Raw genomic sequence first — 19,556 nt, 5'->3', positions numbered from 1 at the left:
CTTCAGAGGGGTTGTGACCCAAAGAAACCCAAGGACCTAAGGAGCAGACAGTTGTGTGATGATGTGAGCAGTGAAACCAGATGACAAAATGATGGACTCTGGAAGTAAGTTTTTGTTTCTTGGACACCCATACCCTTCCCTTGACCTTGTCAACATGTACAGTGTTGGGAGAGAAGGCCTGATCCCCCTCCTATGGATAGTGAAGCTTAATCACCACATAATGGTGCCCTAGAGAAAGGATGAGAGGAACTTACCATTGGCAGCCCCTCTCCAGGAGCAGAACAAAGAAAGGTTCCCACCCCGCACAGGAAGTTTCTATTACCCTTTGTGTCACCTGCTCCACGGTGACCTGTCCTGGGTCCACTTCATCTGCTCCCCCATCATTCTTGGCTGCAGTATAGACACAAATGTACCTCCGTACTAGAGGCAAGGTTGGGATGTTTATACAAAGGAACTTTCATTAGAAACTAAAGGGAATTCCCCTCTCAAAAGAAAACACTTTGAAATTAACGAAGATGTCTGTAAATTAGAAATTCTGGATTTGACTTGTAAGAATGTTTAGCCAAAAGACAGCTTGCTTGGCATAGTCTTCAGGACATCAATCACCTTTCTCTTCCTTGTCTCCTCTAAGGATGTGGAAGGGAGATTCGGGGGCCTCTCTGAGGTCCAGTAGGTTTCCAACCCTTCCAGAACCTGTGTCTTGATCTCCTGCCAAGGGTTGGCCATACTATAGGAAAGGAAGCATTTTCTCTGGAATCCAAAAGGCTGTATGAATTACGGGTTGTGAGTTATGTGCGGGGTAGGAGAGACAAAAAGGCAGACAGAGCCTGTGCATAGCCATTGTGTTTTATTGGATCCGGTGTACTTCTTATTTTACAAAAATTACAGAGGAACCAAAAATGCAAAGCAGTCAACAGTGTTCTGATAGGAAAGGGGGCTCCCTGGGGACCCTCCCCTCAGATCACAGCTGACTGGGAGAGTGAGCTAAACGGGACAAGCAGATATATTAAGGGGTGGCGGCACGGCAGGGGTGCTGACAGTGAGGTGGGACCTGGGTCCTAATGTTCCTGCCTTCAAGGTGTGCTCAGGGGCATCTCTGGGTAGATTGAATAGAGCAAGAGGAGACTCTGGGTGGGCAATTAGGAGGCTATGTCGGGGGGCAGGAATAGAGCCTGGGTATATCACAGAGTCTAATAAATGCCCCCACACTGGGTTCAAATCTATGCCCGCCTCCTTCCTTCCTTTTTCTTCTAAGGCATCCACTGTGTTGTCCCTGACTTACTCTGTGCCTCCAAGTCGAGAGGAAATGGCAAATGAAAACTTAAGTTGTAGCCATCAGAGAGGGTAGGCTGAAACTTTGGCAGGTATCAGCCAAGACAGCTCCCACCTATCTTCCCCCCACTGCCACCACCACTACACAAACAGGAAGGGAGGAGAGGAGGGAATGAGCCAAACACCAGGATCCCAGACTCTCCTGGGATACTTGGAAATTTTCTGGGGTATTTCCAAGGAAACAAGGTCTTCTGAAGAGCCTGGAAATTCATATTCTGACAGCTTTGAATGGCAGACCTGTAGAGCTGAAAGCTATAGCCTGGCATGCTCTCACTGATAATCCCCAGGCCCTTCTGTTCTCTAACCCAGCTACCTCCTAGGACCTATGCACTGGCTCAGGCCCAAGATTACTCCCTCTACATTCTTGTCCACCTCCTACAGGGCTCTCAAAGGCCCTGGTCTGAAAGGCCAGTCAGTGCCAATGACAGAACAGCCTTTCTGTTAAGGGGGTCTTAGGGGAAATGGTTATGAGATCAGGGATGGGGGAAGCACCATAGCAGGAGACATTTTGTCTAGCATTGTGGTTTCTCAAGTGGGAGTGGAAGGGGGAGGACCACTCAATTCCTGTAGCAGGGGCACCCTCAGCACTGAGTTTCAGACAGGAAGGGGGAGCTGTTGGGAGTTGGGAACACCCCACAGATACACTCTGCCCACTCTATAGCCCCCTCAGCTCCAGCAATCTGAACCACTGAATCCCCAGGCTCTTGGATTCCTATAGCCCCCAGGGTAGAGCTAGGATGAGGACAGACCTGGGAAGAGAAGGGTGAGGTCCACCTGGACTAGGGCTACAGCATGGTCCCCCCAGGACAACTGACCCCCCTCTCCTGGGGAGCTAGATGACATTGTCAAAGAGCTGCATGGACCTCATGATGTTCTCGTCCTGTAGCCATGGTGGGAGAGAGGCAGATTGGAGAGAAAGAAAAAGAGCTTATCAGAGACAGGGAGAAGGACACTGACTCAGAAATGGGGACATTCAGAGACAGAGAGAGGCAGTGAGGAAGGAGACACCCAGAGAGGTGGCGAAGGGACAGGCCTCCCCAAGTTATGAAGGAAAAAGATTCAGAGGTAGCGGTGAGTTAGGGAAATAGTACTCTGCCCAAAGGAGCCTTCTCTTACATCATTGAATCAGGCCCTGAGTCCAAACCAGGGAAATGTAGAGGGCAGGGCCCTGTACCTTTTGACAAGATTCAATGAATTCCTCAATAGTCACCACGCCATCTTTGTTCCTGTCCATCTTCTGCAAAAAAGTAGTCAGGTAGGGAAAACAGAAGGGATGACAAGAGAGAGGCAGGCAGAACTCGGGTAAGTTCCCTTCTGCGACCTCACCTCCTTCCCTTCACTCTAAAACCCAGCCTACCCAGTCCCAGGCACCTGGAAGAAGCTCTCCACGTGTTCCCTTGGGGCCTCCTCCCGGAGTGCAGGATATGTATACTTGCCCATCATGTCATAGATGGACTTCATGATATCAAGCATTTCCTGTTAGGCCGAGAGAGAAGAGGATCCCTCCTCAGAGCCTCCAGCCTCCAAACTAGAAGGCCTAGAGCCTAGGGCAGACCTCACCCCTTGCTGGTGATGTATATGTGGGTCACATTTCCCTCCTATGGGCCCTTTACACCTCCCCACACACATACAACCCCTCCAGCTGTTCAGTTGCCTTGTACCTCCTTGGTGATGCAGCCATCCTTGTTGAGGTCATACAGGTTGAAAGCCCAGTTCAGCCTGTCATCTGTGGTTCCCCGAAGAATCACTGACAAACCAGCCACAAAGTCCTAGGAAGGAGGCAGGGGAAAATGGGTCTTCTGATACCTTTCACCCAACCCTCTCTCTGGGTCTGGCCTGGCCCTGAAGCCCCAGGAAACATGCTTCCCTGGCCCACAGTCTCCAGCTCACCTCAAAACTGACTGAGCCATCATGGTTGGTGTCAAAGGCATTGAAGAGAAAAGTGGCATATGTGCTGGAGTCTGCAGGATAAGTGTGGAAGAGTAAGCTTGGCTTCCAGACAGGAGAGGACTTCCTACCTCCCTACCTCTGTGGGGCTCCTCAAACCCCATTCACTTGGCATTTCCAGCCCTCTCCCCAAGTCAGCCTAGAGATGGACAGCTGCTTCTTCTCAGGACTTGTCCCCTCACCTCCTTGAGGAAAGAACTGGGAATAAATCTGCTTGAAGTTCTCCTCATTGACAATTCCGCTGGGACATTCCTGGGGGTAGCGTAGGGAAGGAAACCAGACTGAAGGAAGAGACAAAACCCCCTTCCACTCACCGCCCCTCACCCCCCAGGTTCCCACCCAACCCTCCCTGTCCAGAGACTCCCAGAGAGAGGGGAAATCTTCGTGTCTCCAGGGGGCTCACCATATAGCTCTTCTCCTGGAGGAAAGACTTCTCCCAAGCGCACAAATAAAAAACACAGAACTGACAGACCAATCTACAGGCTCCGCCCCTTCTCAAACCAGCAGGAACCTAGAAGTTTGGTCTGTGGTGGAAGGGGAGCTGTCCCTTCTCCTCCCCTCCCCTGTCACTCCTCAAAGCCTCCAGGCCAACCTTTCAGAAAAGTCCTGGATAGGCCCTGCCCCTCCCCAGTTTGGTTCTGCTTTGCACTCACGTTTTTGAAACCCCGGTACAGGACCTGTAGCTCTTTGCGCGTGAACTTGGTTTGCTCCTGCAGCTGCTCCAGACCCTCGGGCCGGTGACACACGGTGGACAGTTCAAACTCATCCTCCACGCTGTCTGCGGGGTGGGGGCGGTTGGGGGGGACAGCCGCGCCTCAGGCCTGTCCCCCACGACCCCTCTTCAAAATCACTGAACCATCCATCCCCCCCATATCCGACGCCGGAGACCAGCCTGCCAGTTCCCCGGACCCAGAGCCAAGAAGATGCTGGTCGGCTTCGAGGTATATCAGCGGGCCCAGGCCAAGGCCAAGCCTGGCCCCAGAGCCCGGGGTCTGAGTCAGCGCTGGCCCCTGGGCCCTTGATCCATGGTTGGAGGGGAAGGCCCCCAGCCCAGTCTTTGTCCCAGAAGGCCAGGAGTAGGAAAATTGGGTTGGAGAGGGGGCTTCTGAGGGTTCGAGCTCTGGGCCTCCCCTTACCAACTCAGATCCGCCCGGTCTCACCCTTGCCCCGCCCAGATCCTTCCCTCCAGCCAAGCCCCGCCTATCCCAGCCATGCCCGAGCCATGCCCCGCCCAGCTCCAGCCAAGCCCCCTCCACACCCCACTCCTGCCACAGCACTAGTGTGCCTTAGAGAAGGCCACCACCCCTGGCCCCGTATCAGCCCCTCCCCTGTTCCCAACATCCACTCCCCAGGCAGGTGCCCCCACCCCAGGCTCCCGAAGTCCCCCGCCCCCGCCCCCACCAGGAGAGTAAGTCACCTGGGTCCAGCGGGCGGGGTCTGTGGGGGCGGAGGGAGGCTGGGGCGGCTAATGCTGAAGGGAGCGAACTGTCACCGAGAAAGCGGAGGACCCGGCCAGCTGCACACACCTCGCCCCTCACACTCACAGCAAATCTCACAGACCTGCGTGTTACAGTGCACACACCCCAGCCCCCCACGCGCACAGAGGCACACGTAACGAATGAGCACAGACACACACGAATCGGACCCCGCGCACATCCCCCTGCCCTTTTTCCGAATCGACCCCCATTGTGGGACCCAGCAGAATCAAACACAACGACCTTCTCAAAACCGGGCCTTTATAGCTTGCAAAGATGCAGTATGTATAATCCTGTGAGGTGGGCAAAGCCCAAATGAGGAAACTGAGGCCTACAGACAAAGCGAGGTCACTCAACTGGGGACCAGGCTGGTACTAGGAAACTCAGGTATCCTGGCATCTGGAGGAAGGCGGGCTCCATCATTACACTTGCATCCATCTAGTCAAGGCATTGATGACCTACATCTCAAGGCCCAAAACATGCCCAGGGGCGGGGAGGGCGGCCAGACACTAACCCCAGCTAAGCCACGCACAGACCCTCACAGCCGCCTGGTCCCACCCCTGCCACACTGGTCACGCTCACACAGGCTCAGAGTGGCCTCAGCCTGTGACACTGACCACGCCCAAACACCCAGATCCTGCCCATTTCTTACACCCAGATGGCCCACAACTCAGGCCCCGCCTCCAAACTGACCACGCCCACACATTCCGCTCTGCGCTGCGTAGCTACGCCCCCTCACACTCCTGGTTAGTCAGTGCCCAGCCCACCTCCGCCACATTGGTCACGCCCACACACACTCACGCAGGCCGGCTCCCCTCACACCGGTCACACCCCGACACATACGGGCCCCGCCCCCGGAAGCACAGGAGAGGCACTTGCTTTCACTGACTGAGGGCAGGGCTTGGGGCCCGCAGCAAGGCAGCAGCTTGAGGAACCGCTGCTTCAGCGCTTTTTTAGTGGGCCCTGGAGGGTGGCCTGGGAAGAGAGAAGACCCCAGGAAGGTACATTAACCCCACTGTCCCTCTGTTCCTTGTACCCTCCCCACCATCACAAATCAACCCTGGCTGGGGGCGGGTGTTGGGGGAATATGGGGGGTGGGTAATGGTGAGAGTAGCTGGGGCCGGTTAGGGGAGTCCAGTGGGTTTCACAGGCATGGAAAGTCCACCAAGGTGGCTCCGCACCTTGTATAAAGGGACACAGCTGGGAACAGCGAGGTGGCCGGGGGTGGGGGGAGGAAGTAGCATTGGCCTCAGTCTTTGTTGACCCAGTGTCCTTGGCTCCAGTGCTACAGCTGGACCTCTGAGGGTGATGTCCAACCCGGGGGCTGCCTGCCTCTCTCACACACACACAGTGACAGGTGTGTATACATAGTATGATAAATCAGAGTGATGGATGCCACACAAGGACCGCTTGATACCTAGTACCTCATTCATACCCAGTGGCCTCCCAACACATGCACACACACACACAGACATACACACTTTGACCTAGTACTTCTTAATACAAACATATACAAATGTGACTGACCTGGGAAAAACATGACAGACATACATTAGGAACCATACAGGCCATCTTACACACAGCACGATCAAACCACACAAGAACACACAATGACCCTGGGACATCACATCACAGTGTGGTCACCATGACATATCAAGGTCACCACACACATGCCCATATCATATTGTGACCTAGGTGCCCATGGCACCCAGATACCTAAGACTGCACCTCACCCACAGAACCTGCATTTGCCCTGGGTACACCCCCACCTTTCTTGCCTATAAACCCTCATTCCAAGGCACCTAGAATCTTCCTGCCAGCAGAACAGAGTTCTTAGAGAACTCATCCACCCTAAAAGTGTGTCCCTTCCCAGTCTTTTCCAGTATGGCTTACTCTTTGAAGGTGAAATGATAGCAAATTTTCAGGCAATGAGAGACCTTGGAGATGAGTATTTTGTTGTAATGTGGGACTACCCAGAGCCCACTGATCACAGTTCCCCTCACTTCCTCTTATTTACACATGTGTCCTACGGCTCTAATTGTATCCCAGGGAGACCCTCCAAGTTCCTGTTGTGTGTCTATCTCCTGGCTGCACCCACCTCCAGACTCGAGGGCCAGAGCTCACTGGACCTGGCATACTGACTGAAGCTGGCCTCAGTCCATTCCTGGAGGGGCCCAATTTCCTTTAGTTGTAGATTGGCACCCCAGCTCCCTTGCAGGCCCTGCCTTCCAAGCCGGCTCCACCCTCAGGAAGATGCTGTGCTCCCAGAAGGGAACTGCTTGAAGTCAGCACCTCCTCTCCCTCCCATTTGTCCTCTCTCCCCAGGAGCTATGGAGAGGTGGGAGGGAGGCAGTGAGCTGGGTGAGGGATCGATGGCGGCCTGGCCTCTGGCCCAGGGCTCCATTAGCCTGGACTTTGGTTTCCCGAAGCCGATTGTGCCTGGGGCCTCTGGTGGTGTAGTAGCCTCTGGACTGGGGGTTGGCTCCCCCTGCCTCTCCCAACCTCCCCCTCTTCACACATCCCCCCATCTGGTCCCCTGCCTGCTCCAAGGACTCAGTCTCCTCTTGGCTCCTCTGAAGGTGGGAAGAGAAAGGGGGTGCCTTCAGCAGACAGGATGCCTCCCCCCTTCCCACCAATAGTCTAAAGGGGATGGAAAGTTAGAGCCCGACTGACTTCATCTTTTCAGGACCGGATGAATCCCAGTTCATCTAGGACCAATCCCTGCGACCCACCCCACCCCACCCCAATAAATGCAGCAGAGGATGGAGGGTAGACTAGGAGTTTTCTGCTCTTATGGAATTCTAGAGCAGGCAATTCACGGACCTTCTTCCCTAGCTCCTTTCACATTTTTTCAGTTCTCCCAGGTGTCTACCCTGCAGTCCTCTTATCATGGTTCTTGCCTGTTTTCCTGTAGCCATGCTATGGAGCTGCACAGGTCTCGGCATGAAGAAGAGGGAGAGGCTAAAACTCCCTGGGGAGGCAGAACATGTTCCTCTCTCTACCTCCAGTATCACTCTCCCCACCTGACTTTCGGGTTGGGTGGAGAATTGCCTTCCCACTTCCCACTCTAGACTCTGGAGCCCATTCTGCCCTTAGATCCTGAGAGGACCTGGGAGAGGCAAGGCGGCTTGGGAGGCAGGGTCCCTGATCCGATCCACCCCTCACTGTCCTACCAGATTTGTCTATGAATGTCTCATTCACAGTGATCCCACTCCTGTCCCTCCAGAACCCACCCCATCCCTAACCTTGGGTATGGAGCTGGTATAACATCAGGGAACTCTGGGAATAGCCACACACACAATCAGATGCCCAAAGAGGCTCAGCCACACACTCCATGCCCCTCAGGCACAGTCACATCTGCCATCTCATAAAGCGACACACTCTGTCACTCAGACACAGTAAATCACACCCCTGTCACATACACAGGCTCAAGTAGTCATACGTTTTGTCCTTTCTCACACACATGAACACACAGCCACACCCCCTGTATCTCTCACACACTGAGTCCACACACACCCTGTAACCCACACCTGCAAGGATGGAGGTGTGGTGAGTCACACACATCTTCAGAGCCGTTGTGGGTCCCTGGCTCCAAAAGGGACTCCCCAGAAGTCTGGTGTTATCTCAGGACCCCTGGAACCTCCTTCCTCTATTCCAGATACCCCTGCCTGTCTCCAGACTTTTCCTCATTCCCCCCAGTTTCCCCTTATCCTCAATCCCAGTCCCCCCATGCTGTACCCCCTCATCACCTCCCTGGCTCCTGGCCCTCTCTCACCTCCCTCAGACACCCAATCCCCCAGATTCCCTCCTCGCCTCCCCCAGGTCCACTCCTTGAGTCCCCCTCTTTGCCTCTCCCAGATGTCTTGTTCCCCCAACTCCCCTCCCCCAGATGTCCCATCCCCTCACTAACCTGCTTACCCCTGCAGCCCTCACCCCAGTCATAAAGTCAGAGTAATCTTCTCCCCAACCCTGCGGGCCACTGTCCTTCTACCCAGCGGGCCAGACATGCCCATACACCTGGGTTACCTTCCAAGGAGACAGGCTCAAAGAGGCCAAACTGCTCCAGCACCTTGACAAACAGGGCGAGGACCACAAGCACAGCGACCATCTCCAGCCCTTCCAGGTTCATGGTGGGCCGGGGGCATGGCCCCACAGGCTGAGGCTGGCCCTCCCTTCTCACACTTCCTCCCCCTCAGGCTCCCCAGCCTGAGTAGGACTGCCCGCAGTCTCCCTCCCCCTCTCGCTCCCCGGATCTCCTCCCTCTCCCCCTCCCCCCGCCTCCCCACAGGCCTCCCAGCCACAGCCTCCAAGCCACAGCCTCTTCCTCTTCACGAGGCCACTCCTGCCTATGGATTGGTATCTCCTCCAGAGCTTTTGGTGTGAAGGCTATGGGCCAGGCCAGACCACAGAAGGGGGGCAGTGCCCTGCCTCTGCCCCTGAGACAGCTTCCCTCAGACAGCCTGTGGCTACTCTGTACCAAAGAGAGGGGGCAGAGGGAAGACCTGTGCTTAGAGAGAAGGCAGGGAAGGGCAGGGTGTGTGTGTGTGTGAAACTAGGAGCTGCCCATGCATAAGTAATAGATGTGTGAGTCAGAATATGTTATGGGTGTCTGAGTGTTTTCTTGTGTGTATATTCCTGTATGTGTATGGAGAGTATGTGTACCTCCTCTTACGTGTGTCTGTGTGTGTGTTTACACATGATTGTGCACCTGTCTTAGCGGTGTGTGTGGTGTATATGGGTATGTAACCTGGGTGTCTGTGGGGTGTGTGTGTGAGTGTATTGGAGTATTTCTGAGTGTGTATGGGGTGTGAGGTATCTGTATTTTAGCAGGGTTGTGGCATGTGGGTCTGAAGATTGGTAGTATGGATGTGTCATATAATTAGGAGTATGGGTCTATGGTGGTTGTGTAATTGTATCTGCATGAAAGTGTATGAGAATATAAGGGAGGAGAAGGTGGTGACCTCTCCAGTCAGGAGGACACCACCACCATCGATTGCGGTTGTCATGGAGACTGAGAGGCGGGAAGCACTCTCTTCCCACAGGCCACAGGGAAACTGAGGCCCAAGGGAGGGAGGATTAGGTCCAGTAGCCTGGGCAGGAAACAGCCCCTTAGCCCTATCATGACCCTTTGGGGAGGGGACTTATTGCAGCTGCCTTTGGGACCCAGAGAATCAAGCTCCTTGGGAGAGGAGGGATGTGCTCTTCCTTTCCACCTGGCAGGGGCCTCACCCAGGAGCTGCCAAAACCCTCCCTGTTCTTTGGGAATCTTTACTGAGCTGAGGGAGAAACCCAGAGTAGGAGGGAAATCTGAACCTTCCAAGGGAGCCACACAGCCCCGCTGTATTCCTGGAGCCCCTCCCCCGTCTTCCAGTCTCCCTCAAAGTGGTGGTGATGGCGGCGGTGGTGTCTGTAGTGGGGTGGGGAGAGGCTTGCAGAACCAGGGAGCCAGAAGATAAGAGCCTCTGGGTTACTGCCACAGCTGGCTAGGGATTGAGCACTCAGTATGTGCTAGATAATGTGCTATGTGCTTACAGACATTATCACATTGAATTTTCACAATAAGCCTGTGAAGGAGGTACTGTTATCCCCACGTTATGGGTAGGAAAACTAGACAAAAGTAGCTTAAGAAAATCTCCAAGATCAGTAAGTGTCAACCCAGCCTGACTCAGCCTGTGCTCTAAACCACCACGCTACACTGGCTCCTTTCATAGACGGCTTGCTCACACAGGAGGCCCAGTTTAGGGGGATTAACCCAAGGGACCCTTGCCACCTCGTCCAGCTCTGGGATGTGTTTCAGCCTCAATTGTGGGGTGGGGGTGGGGATGGGGGCTAGTCCCTACTGCTTCATTTGAGGTTCACGGATCTGCAGTTCTACATGGCCACCACTGGGGGGTCAGGCATTCATCTCACACCGTATCTTACCCCTTCCCTCTCCACCGACCCTTCCAACATCCTTGGGAAGGAGGGTATGCCTCCGGCAGGCTTGGTCCTCTGCTTGTCCCCCCTCTCTCCCCCAGGAAGAAGTCAACTCAGGGACTGTTTTTGGCTTCTCACACCTTTGGAGGTTACAGGTTTACAGATGAAATGAGCAAGCATCTCCCTCTCACCGTCCAAAATCCATGCCTGGGATTTAATACCCTTCCCGCACCCTCATCGGCAGATACGTTTTTTTGAGCCAGTTTCGCCTCCTCACTGTCCCCCAAACACACCAAACCCAGTGCTATCTCTGTGGCTTTGCTCCTGCTACTCCCTCTGCCTGGAATGAACTCCCTTTTGCTCTCCTATCCTACAGTTCTTACCTGTCCTTTAGAGACAGCTTAAATTCCCTTCCCTTCAGAGCCTCCAGCCCTCAGCAGGCTCCCAGCTACCTGAAATTCTACGGTAGCCCATTGGGCCCTCAAAACTCAGCACCTAAGTCTGTAATGTTATCAGTGGGAACAGTAAAAGGAGGCAGCATAGCATGGTAGGTAACAGTGTGGGCCAGGGTGCCAGACTCCCTGGGTTCAAATCCCAGCTCTGCCCCTTGGAATTAACTGGGAAAGTTCTTAATCTCTCTGTGCCACGGTTTCCTACCTCATATGGTTGCTAGGCCCTCCTAAATGAACTAATACACGGAAAGCTGTTAGAATAATTCCTAGCACAGAGTAATTGCTTATAATTGTTTACTGCCACTATTAATAATATTATATTCCCCCCTTACATATCTTAGCAATTTACAAAGCATTTCCACAAACACTGTTATTTCCATGTCTTCTCATGACAACCCCATGAGGTAGGCAGAGTGAAAAGTATTGTGCCCATTTCACTGATGAGGTAAATGAGGCCCAGAAAGGTAAAGGAACTTGCTCAAGGTCACCTAGCTAAGAGGAGATGTTGCAAATTTGAACTCAGGTCTTTCTGGATCAGTCCTGTTTCCTCAATTAGATTCCAAGCTCCTAGAGGGCAAAGATGTTAAAAAATTGCACCTATACAAATTGAATGCCAGGCTCTGAGCTGGTGCCTGTGGAACAAAGGTGAACCAAACAGGGTTCTGGCTCTCCTGGGCAGGGAGAGACAGCCCACTGACAGAACTATAAGGTATCTACTCATTCAAAAAATATTTGTTGTGTGCCTACTATGTGGTAGGAACTGTTCAAAGCAGGCCATGAAATGAGCTCTAGTCTTCTAACTGGGAGCCCAGGAAAAACCTGGAGAGGGTATTTTTTGAGCTGGTTCTTAAAGGATGGCTAAACTGTCAACAGTCTGCCTTAACAAAGGGACCAACATTTATTGAGCATGTTTTGTGTCCTTGATACTTTACACATGTTATCTAATTTAGTCCTCATAATAGACCTGAGGGGTAGGGTCTATTATTCCTGTGTTTACAGCTGAAATGGTCAGATTGAGTAGCAGTATACCCATTTTGCAGATGAAGGAACTGAAGCTCAGAGAAGTGATTGTCCCAAGATAACACAGATGATAAAGGATAGATGGAGACTTGAACCAGAACCAGTGATCTGCCAGCTCCCTCAGGCTGTCTCTCCAACGTGTGTGGAGGTGTCAAGGAATCCTGAGTGACTGCAGCTTAGTTGGTATTGGGGTAGATATGAGTGATAAGACCAGAAAGGGGCAGATTCCATGGAGCCTTGAATGCCAAGCCAGGCTATTTGATTGGAAAGAGGCAGAACAGCAGCATCTCCTTGCTCTCTGCTGCTGATTCACAGATGGACAGATTGACAACCGTTTAGCCGGTTGCCCTGTCTGCAGATCCTCCTCTTCCTTCTCTCACCCTCACCCTCAACCTTCAGAGACCTTGACCCAGCCTCACAGGACTCAAGGTCCTAAATCAACCAGGCCTCTGGTGAGAGGATCTGATAGAAGTGAAAGAGCAAGTTGTTTTTCAGGCTCTCTCCCCACCCCCCACCCCCACTCAGAGACCTCTCAAGTCTCTGGGCTCTGTGAGAAAGTTGCCCAGGTCTGTCCTCCCCAAGCATCCCTGTGCCACCTTGCTCTTCACCCAGAGGAGTGAAGTCTTAATGAAAATACTTCAGGCATAGTGAAGGCTGAAGGGAAAACTATCTTGAAGCATTAAGTGAGCCCTCCCTTAGATCCCTCAAATCTCACCACGGAGATACACCTATCATTTAGTTATTTACCTCCCGAAGTTCAAACCCAGAGAAATACTGCCTAATGAAGGGGGCCCATAGTATGTAACTGTCCCACTTTCCCGTCTGCCCTTGCTCCCCTAGTGAAGAACCCAACCAGTAAAGACCCTTCTGTCAGCCCTCCAGCCCCACTCCATCCCCAACCAGGCCAGAAGACAGAGCAGCCCCCAGCTGCATCAGGTAATTAATGATCTCCTTAGGCCCTGGGGCTATTTTAGGGCCTGGAAGTCACGCCTGCTATGATTGAGAGCTGGCCCCGCCTGGCTCCAGCCATCTGTCACTTGAGACAGGCCCAAGCAGGGGGCTTGGAGGACACATGCTTCCCAAGAGACATCCAAGCATGGCTTTGGCTCAGCCCCATCTCCTCTCCTTCTGGGAGCACATTGTAAGGAGAGGCCTGCTTATACTCCAGGGGCTCAAGGGGATACTGTGCAGACAGCCAGAGAACTACAGATCCCAGAATGCCACCAGGCTAGGATGTTTTGGTCTCCCCAGGTCAGGTGGGGAGGAGTTCCTGGGTTCTGTGGGCCCTGCCCAGGCAGCTCTAAGGAAACCCAAGTGGAGGTGTGCATAATCTCAGCAGTGCCATGATATGACACCCACAATCCATGTCATAAATTGAACAAATCCCACACCAAGGTACAACCTTATGAAGTCTATACAGCTAACTTAGTGTGACTCAGGAACCCCCAACCCAACTCTAAAGCATAGAACTCCAGGTACATGCAGTCTTAGTGTCACAGAATTCCAGGGATACGTAACCCTAGGGGTGCACAGCCCCAGTGATCACAACCCCATTGAGGCACAAACCCCCTTAATACAGACTCCCAGAGATAGACAAAACGGTGACATACAATCCTTATGCCGCACAAGTCTATCCATCCATCATGCATAAACTCACTAGCTGAGTTCATGTTGGTCCAGTCCCACCTCAGGATTTTTTCCTTCTGCACACTGCCGCTAGTCATCTTAAGATCCCATTAAACTAAGCAATTCAGTAAAGAGCTTTGCCTTTTCCCTGCTCTGCTGCAAGCTTCCTCCCTTCATCCCTGTGAGGGGCCTTGCCCCTTACATCCACCTTGTTGAGGCCCCCACCTCTGCTCTCAGTAAGGAGCCCTGCCCCCTCTTCCACCATTGTGAGGGACGATGATGCCCCTTCTCCTTTCCTCTTTGAAGACCCCTATGTCCTTCACCTTCTCTTTAAGGGACCCTATCCCAAGCTCCACTTCTGTTGGAGTCTTGCCTTTTAAACTCTTTTCTTTGAAGGATCCTGCCCCTTCCATCTCTGTGAGGGGCCCTTTCTCTCCCCACCTCTGTAAGGCTCCTATCCCACTTCGCTTACTTTTTGAGGGGTCCAGCCCTTTCCTCCCTTCCTCATACCTGGCGACAGCGACCCAGTCACCAGCTGGTAGAGGGATCGCGCTGCCTGCCCCAACGGGCTCCGGAACCTGCGGGGGCATCTGTTCATGGTCCTGCGGTGAGCACAGAGGTCAAGCTCCGCCCCCAAGGCCCGGGGCGTTCTGATCTCCGCCCCCAACGGAGTGGGCCCTGCGTGGGCGGCGCGGGAGGGCCGGACCCATAGGACCAGGATCTCAGGCAATAGAGCCTCGGTCCGCTTCCCGTCTTCTCCCGGCCACACGAGGGGAACTCACCCTGGCCTCAGCGCCTGAAGCACCCGCCCCCCAAATTCCTAGACTCGGGCGGGGCGGGGCCGGGGGGGGAGGGGCGGCACGGACTCTCCCTCACAGCCTTCTCTGGGAATATTTTCTGAATTTCCGGTGGGGAAGGGGGCACCCGCGGTTTTTGAAAAATGAGCTGGGGAAGGAATGAACATTATCTTTCATTGCCCCGCTTCATCCCCTCATTCTCTGCCTGTCACACCCCTCCTCTTCCCATTTTGACACAAAGATGCGAAGGGGTTTAGACGACCTAGTTGTCATGGCAACTCCCCACACTTCCATACTTCCTGGACCAATGGGCGCGAGAGTAGGAGGGAAGAGGAGGAACTGACCAGTGTATTGGAGTGACAAAGGGGCTGCAGGGACGTGCCCCTACTGGTCTGTCTTCTGTCTCTGAATATCTTTTTCTTGTAACTGTTTTGTGTCCCTGTGTCCTGGTGCGGCGGGTTCACACTCTCCCCTCCTATGCCGATTGTCAGCCAGATGCATCGAGGAGAAGCCCCCCTACCCACAGTCCTGGCCCTGGACTCATCCCTATCTGGTTATACCCAAAGTAAACCCTTCCAGGACCCACTAACGCCTTTAAACTTCTGACAGAGCCTATGGGGATCCCACACTTCCGACTGGGATCCCGTATTTTTGGCTGAAAATCCTACATTTACGAGGCGAGAGTCACCCCTGAACTCCATGGAACCTTGCCACTTGATTTGGCAACATCCTCATCTGGAATCAGCTCCGCAAGCATGGCTCCTCTAAAACCACACGGGGGCGCGCCAGTCCGGGAACGATATTTATGGCCGGAGGGACGCAACTCCGGAGATTCCAGGCCGGGACCCGAGCTCAGGACTTGGCCAGCCAGGTCCCAACTCTCTCCTCATCTTCTCCAGTCCTTTCCTTGCTTCCAGCTTGGACAGGACCGCAGCGGATCGCTGCCTTTTCCCACCTCGCCGCACTGCCAATAGGTCCTGCCGGGCCCGGAGGTGCTAGATGCGGGGCGGGGCGGGGTGGGGTTCAGATTGTTTTCTCCTAAAAGTCTCCTCCAGATTTTTTTTTTTTTTTTTTTTTTGCGGTACACGGGCCTCTCACTGTTGTGGCCTCTCCCGTTGCGGAGCACAGGCTTCGGACGCGCAGGCTCAGCGGCCACGGCTCACGGGCGCAGCCGCTCCGCGGCATGTGGGATCTTCCCGGATCGGGGCACGAACCCGTGTCCCCTGCATCGGCAGGCGGACTCTCAACCACTGCGCCACCAGGGAAGCCCCCCAGATTTGTTTTGAGCCTGGGGTGGGAGTGGGTAAGGAAAGAGGCTGAGGCAACCCAGGATGACCTGAGGTATGACTTTAGCGCCCCCTCCCTGTCAGCCTGATAGGCCGGGATGACTGAAGCCAAAGAATACCCCCAGGTCCGATTCCAGGAATCCCGCCTGCACAAGGAAGGAACATTGGGAATTTGGCTGGTCCTGCTGCACTTCCGCCTTGCAAGCACTTCAGCACCGCGGACAACGACTCCCCATCCGGCTTCAGCTCAGGCGTCTCCGAGCACCCACCGCCTTAACACCGGCTTCCCAACCCCATTTATCTCCCGCTGTAAGATAAGCCCTCCTTCGAAAGGAGAGCTCCTGGTAGTCTTATTTCTACTTCCCAAGTCGCGTGTGGAGCTATCTACAGCGAGGATGCTGATGACGTGGAACACGATTCTTTATGCTTGTCAACATTTGAACTTTTTATTTCCCTTGGGGGGCAGGCAGGTGGGAAGTAGTATTTCCCATTTTACAGATGAAAAAAATGAGGCCCAGAGAGCAAAAGTCATACAGAGCTGGTATTCACACTTCTATTCCTGCACCTTCCCGTACAAGGGCTTCCCCACTTCCACCCAATCTCTGATTCAAATAGCCAAGTGGGGAGCAGATGATTCCACTAAAGGGGAGAATCAGTTAAAGCAGGAAGAAAACACTGATTAATGTGGTGCTAATGAGGGCGCTGGGGGCCTTACTACTCTCAAGGATCCTGAGTTGGTGAGAACACAGTCTAAAGCAGAGCTAGTCACCTGGACCTTTGTAATCCATCCAGGCCTGAGGCACATCTAGGGCACATCTGGGGCCTGCCTGAGTGGAAGGGTTCCCCCTTCTGGGAGTCTGGGCATAGGGACGAGAACCTCCCCAGGGTGTGTTAGTCAGGGAGACACTTTTTCAAGGTGTTACAACCTAGTCCTCTCCTCATCCCCAAGTCTTAACCTTACTCTCCTCAAGACAAGGACAAGGATCATGGCCTCCCTTCACCTCCCCAGCTTGTTTCAGACACAGGGCAAACAGTCTCCCTACTCCCATTCTCTGTTGGAGTTCTTGGGCAGGCTGCACAATGAGAGACAGAAACACACGTATATGGAAATGTACACAAGGTGACACAGTCACCCACACAAACACGTGGATCTGCCTACCAAACCCAGGAATATGCACAGGCACAGATGTACTGGTCTCACATACCTCCCCAGTGTGGGAGAGAGAGGATGCCTGAGCAGCAAAGTGGTTTGGGGGGATACTTAGAAGGGGAGGCCACATGGCACCTCCCAGGCCTAGAGCTTCTACCTCTGGGTCTGGAGGGGAGGCTAGAGGGTTTGTTTTCCTCTGGGTTTGGGTGAAGTTCTGGGAGGGTTGTTGGGGGTTGAAGGAGCTTCAGTTGTAAGAATGATCTCTAAATACTTTGTGGGGGGGGTGCTGATCCAGCATTAACCAAAGCCTCCCCACAGGAGCTGGTGACGCTCCTGGAAGCCAGGCTGGGTAGATGGACACCAGAGTCCTTCCTTGGGTCGACCGGGGCTATTTGTGGAAAACATGGGGAAGCAGTGGTGTGCACTAAAGACCCCCTTCTGCCCCAGGAAGCCAGAGAGGCAGCAACGGTAAGACATGCCATAGACACTCACAGAGCCCCACTGCAGACATCACCACGTGAAAGTACACAATCAGTATCAAACACCAATATAACCCGCACAGTCTCACAATTAAAACACAACACAACCCACTTTAACACATGCTTGTCCCAGGAGGTTCACAGTCATAAAGTCTTACAAAGAGACATACCACCATAAAGTGAAGACCTGACACATACTGGTAGTCACATGCCTCTTCATACAGAAAATCACACACTCAAAGCACAGAGTTGCACACAGAACAGAGATACTTGGTTAAAACAACTTCATTAGTACAATCAGGGTCCTACACAACTTCACTGAAACATCTGACAAGACATACAATTGCACAATCACAGGCAATCACACTCACCCTGGCTGTCACCAAGCCCAGGGCACATGGCAACCAGCTGTGGGAGGCGCACACACATATATACACACAGACACAAAGAATGACAGGCGCTCTCACACGTAACACCTCCCACTATAGACACCCTCCTAGCCTTGTGTCATGCATGCCCACACCTGCTGCCTCTCCCCACCGGCCCACGTGCTCTGCCCCCAACCCTTCCACCACCACCACCACCCCCGCGGGACCCAAGGCTTTGAACCTCAGTGTCCTGCCGCCCAGAACAGCCGGGAGGGTACCTGGGAATGGGTCAGAGTGTGGGTAAGGGCCTGGCAGGGGTTAGAGGGGCTTAAGGGTCTGGGGGGATGGAATCTACCCTCCTTCCCCCGATTCCCAAGCCACTGACTCACCCGTGAGCTGGTCATAGGATCCGTCCAGGTCTCGGGAATCGGACAAACTCTCCTTACGGCCCTGGCCCCGCATGGCCCCCGGCGCCCCCCTCCCGTCCCAACGTGGGCCGTGGGAGGGGGCGCCGGGTGGCTGGGATAGAGAACTCACACGGCGCCCCCTGGCGGCGTAGTGCGCTGCCGGGGGCTGGTGGCTGGAGAGTCAGCGCTTGGGCTAAGAGCCTGCGGACCGCCGCGGTCTAGGGCCCACCTGGGGATCCTGGGGCAGGAGCGGGAGGCTTGGACAGTAGGTGAGCGCAGAGCCGGAGGCAGAGTGGAGCGGAGAAGAGCCCGGAGCTGGAGCCGAGCCGCCTCTCCTCCCGCCCCCTCCCCGCGGCTGTCACCGCCACCTCCCCCCTTTGGCGCTGCCGGGATTGGCTCCCCCTACCCCCGCCCCCTCCTCTTTGCAGTTCGGGGGAGGCACCCGGTGAAAGGGTGAGCTGAGAAGTGCGGGGAGGGAGACGAGCTCTCTGGCAACACTACCCCCTAAACCTGAAGTCCCGGGTCTTGCGGGTGGAGGAGGGAACAGGGCCAGAAAGGCTCCGCTAGGAGGAATCCCCGCCCCCGATTCTCAGCACTCCTTCCCCTACCCTCAGCACTGGCCCGGGTACGTATGAGTCCCCCGTTCGGTCTCCCTGTCAGCCCCTATTTTCTCTGTTGTTCTCCACCCATGTATGAGTCTCTTTGGCCCCCACCAGTGCCCACCCTGCTTGAAGGGGGTTAGGGATGCAAAGGTCAACTCAGCCTCTAACGCAGGCTTATCTCAGGCCAGTGGACTACAATTTTCTCTTCTCTTGGAAGGACCCCCTACCCTCACCCACTCCAGGACCCTGTCTCTGGGCCCTATTCACTCTCAAGGTGCCTTCTTCCCTGATCTAATGACCCCCGCTGGCCAACTGGGAAGAAAAAGAAAAGAAAGAGTGAACCAGGTCAGTTTCTCAAGACTTTCTTGTTCTTTTGTTCCTTTTTTTTTTTCTTTCAACTTTCCTGCCCTGCTCTCTTCTGTCACCTGCCCTGTTCTAGATTCCTTCTGTTTTCCAGAAGATTTGGGAAATGATTGAGGGGTCTGGGGATGCAGGCAAGAGTGGGGGAGAAATGCCCTTGTTACGAGGCCCCCTTCCCTTAGACTAGCTCTTTTTTTCTGAAGCTAGCGGCTAGCACAAAGCTCGCCTACCTCCAGCTCCCAGGAATGGCTACTGAACAACTGAGCCTACTAGTCTGACCTCCCCCACGATCCTTCCTGGGCTCCTAGCCCATGAGCTCCCCAACCACCATGAGGATTA

At 54.1% G+C, this 19,556-nt stretch overlaps 1 protein-coding gene across 12 annotated transcripts; it reads right to left on the bottom strand.

Annotated features, from left to right (window-relative positions):
• Positions 1 to 830: 830 nt before the first annotated feature.
• On the bottom strand, positions 831 to 18,598 carry KCNIP2 (potassium voltage-gated channel interacting protein 2). Of its 12 annotated transcripts, XM_060286089.1 has the most exons (11): positions 18,238 to 18,598; positions 5,634 to 5,729; positions 4,697 to 4,750; positions 3,933 to 4,057; positions 3,683 to 3,709; positions 3,462 to 3,531; positions 3,223 to 3,293; positions 2,994 to 3,101; positions 2,704 to 2,808; positions 2,507 to 2,569; positions 831 to 2,212 (listed from the first exon to the last, which is right to left on the bottom strand). In XM_060286089.1, the coding sequence occupies exons 1-11, from the start codon at positions 18,308 to 18,310 to the stop codon at positions 2,165 to 2,167; spliced, it is 840 nt and encodes a 279-aa protein (XP_060142072.1). In that variant the 5' UTR covers positions 18,311 to 18,598; the 3' UTR covers positions 831 to 2,164. The 12 variants fall into 12 exon arrangements, with proteins under 12 accessions (XP_060142072.1, XP_060142075.1, XP_030721272.1 ...); XM_060286092.1 differs by lacking the exon at positions 4,697 to 4,750 and having other exon boundaries at positions 3,933 to 4,053; positions 5,630 to 5,729; XM_030865412.2 differs by lacking the exon at positions 3,683 to 3,709 and having other exon boundaries at positions 4,697 to 4,795.
• Positions 18,599 to 19,556: the final 958 nt, after the last annotated feature.

The sequence above is a fragment of the Globicephala melas genome, chromosome 16 (assembly GCF_963455315.2).
Source record: "Globicephala melas chromosome 16, mGloMel1.2, whole genome shotgun sequence".
Taxonomy (NCBI): Eukaryota; Metazoa; Chordata; class Mammalia; order Artiodactyla; family Delphinidae; genus Globicephala; species Globicephala melas.
This window is presented reverse-complemented; position numbering and strand designations above follow the sequence as displayed.

What these genes read in the sequence shown, in the direction of transcription:
- KCNIP2 (XM_030865412.2), bottom strand. Translation starts at nt 18,310, where the DNA reads ATGCGGGGCCAGGGCCGTAAGGAGAGTTTGTCCGATTCCCGAGACCTG. An exon ending in ACCCCGCCCGCTGGACCCAG is followed by an intron (nt 4,058 to 4,696) that starts GTGACTTACTCT and finishes CCCACCCCGCAG; the next exon opens with ACAGCGTGGAGGATGAGTTT. An exon ending in ATGGCTGCATCACCAAGGAG is followed by an intron (nt 2,809 to 2,993) that starts GTACAAGGCAAC and finishes TCGGCCTAACAG; the next exon opens with GAAATGCTTGATATCATGAA.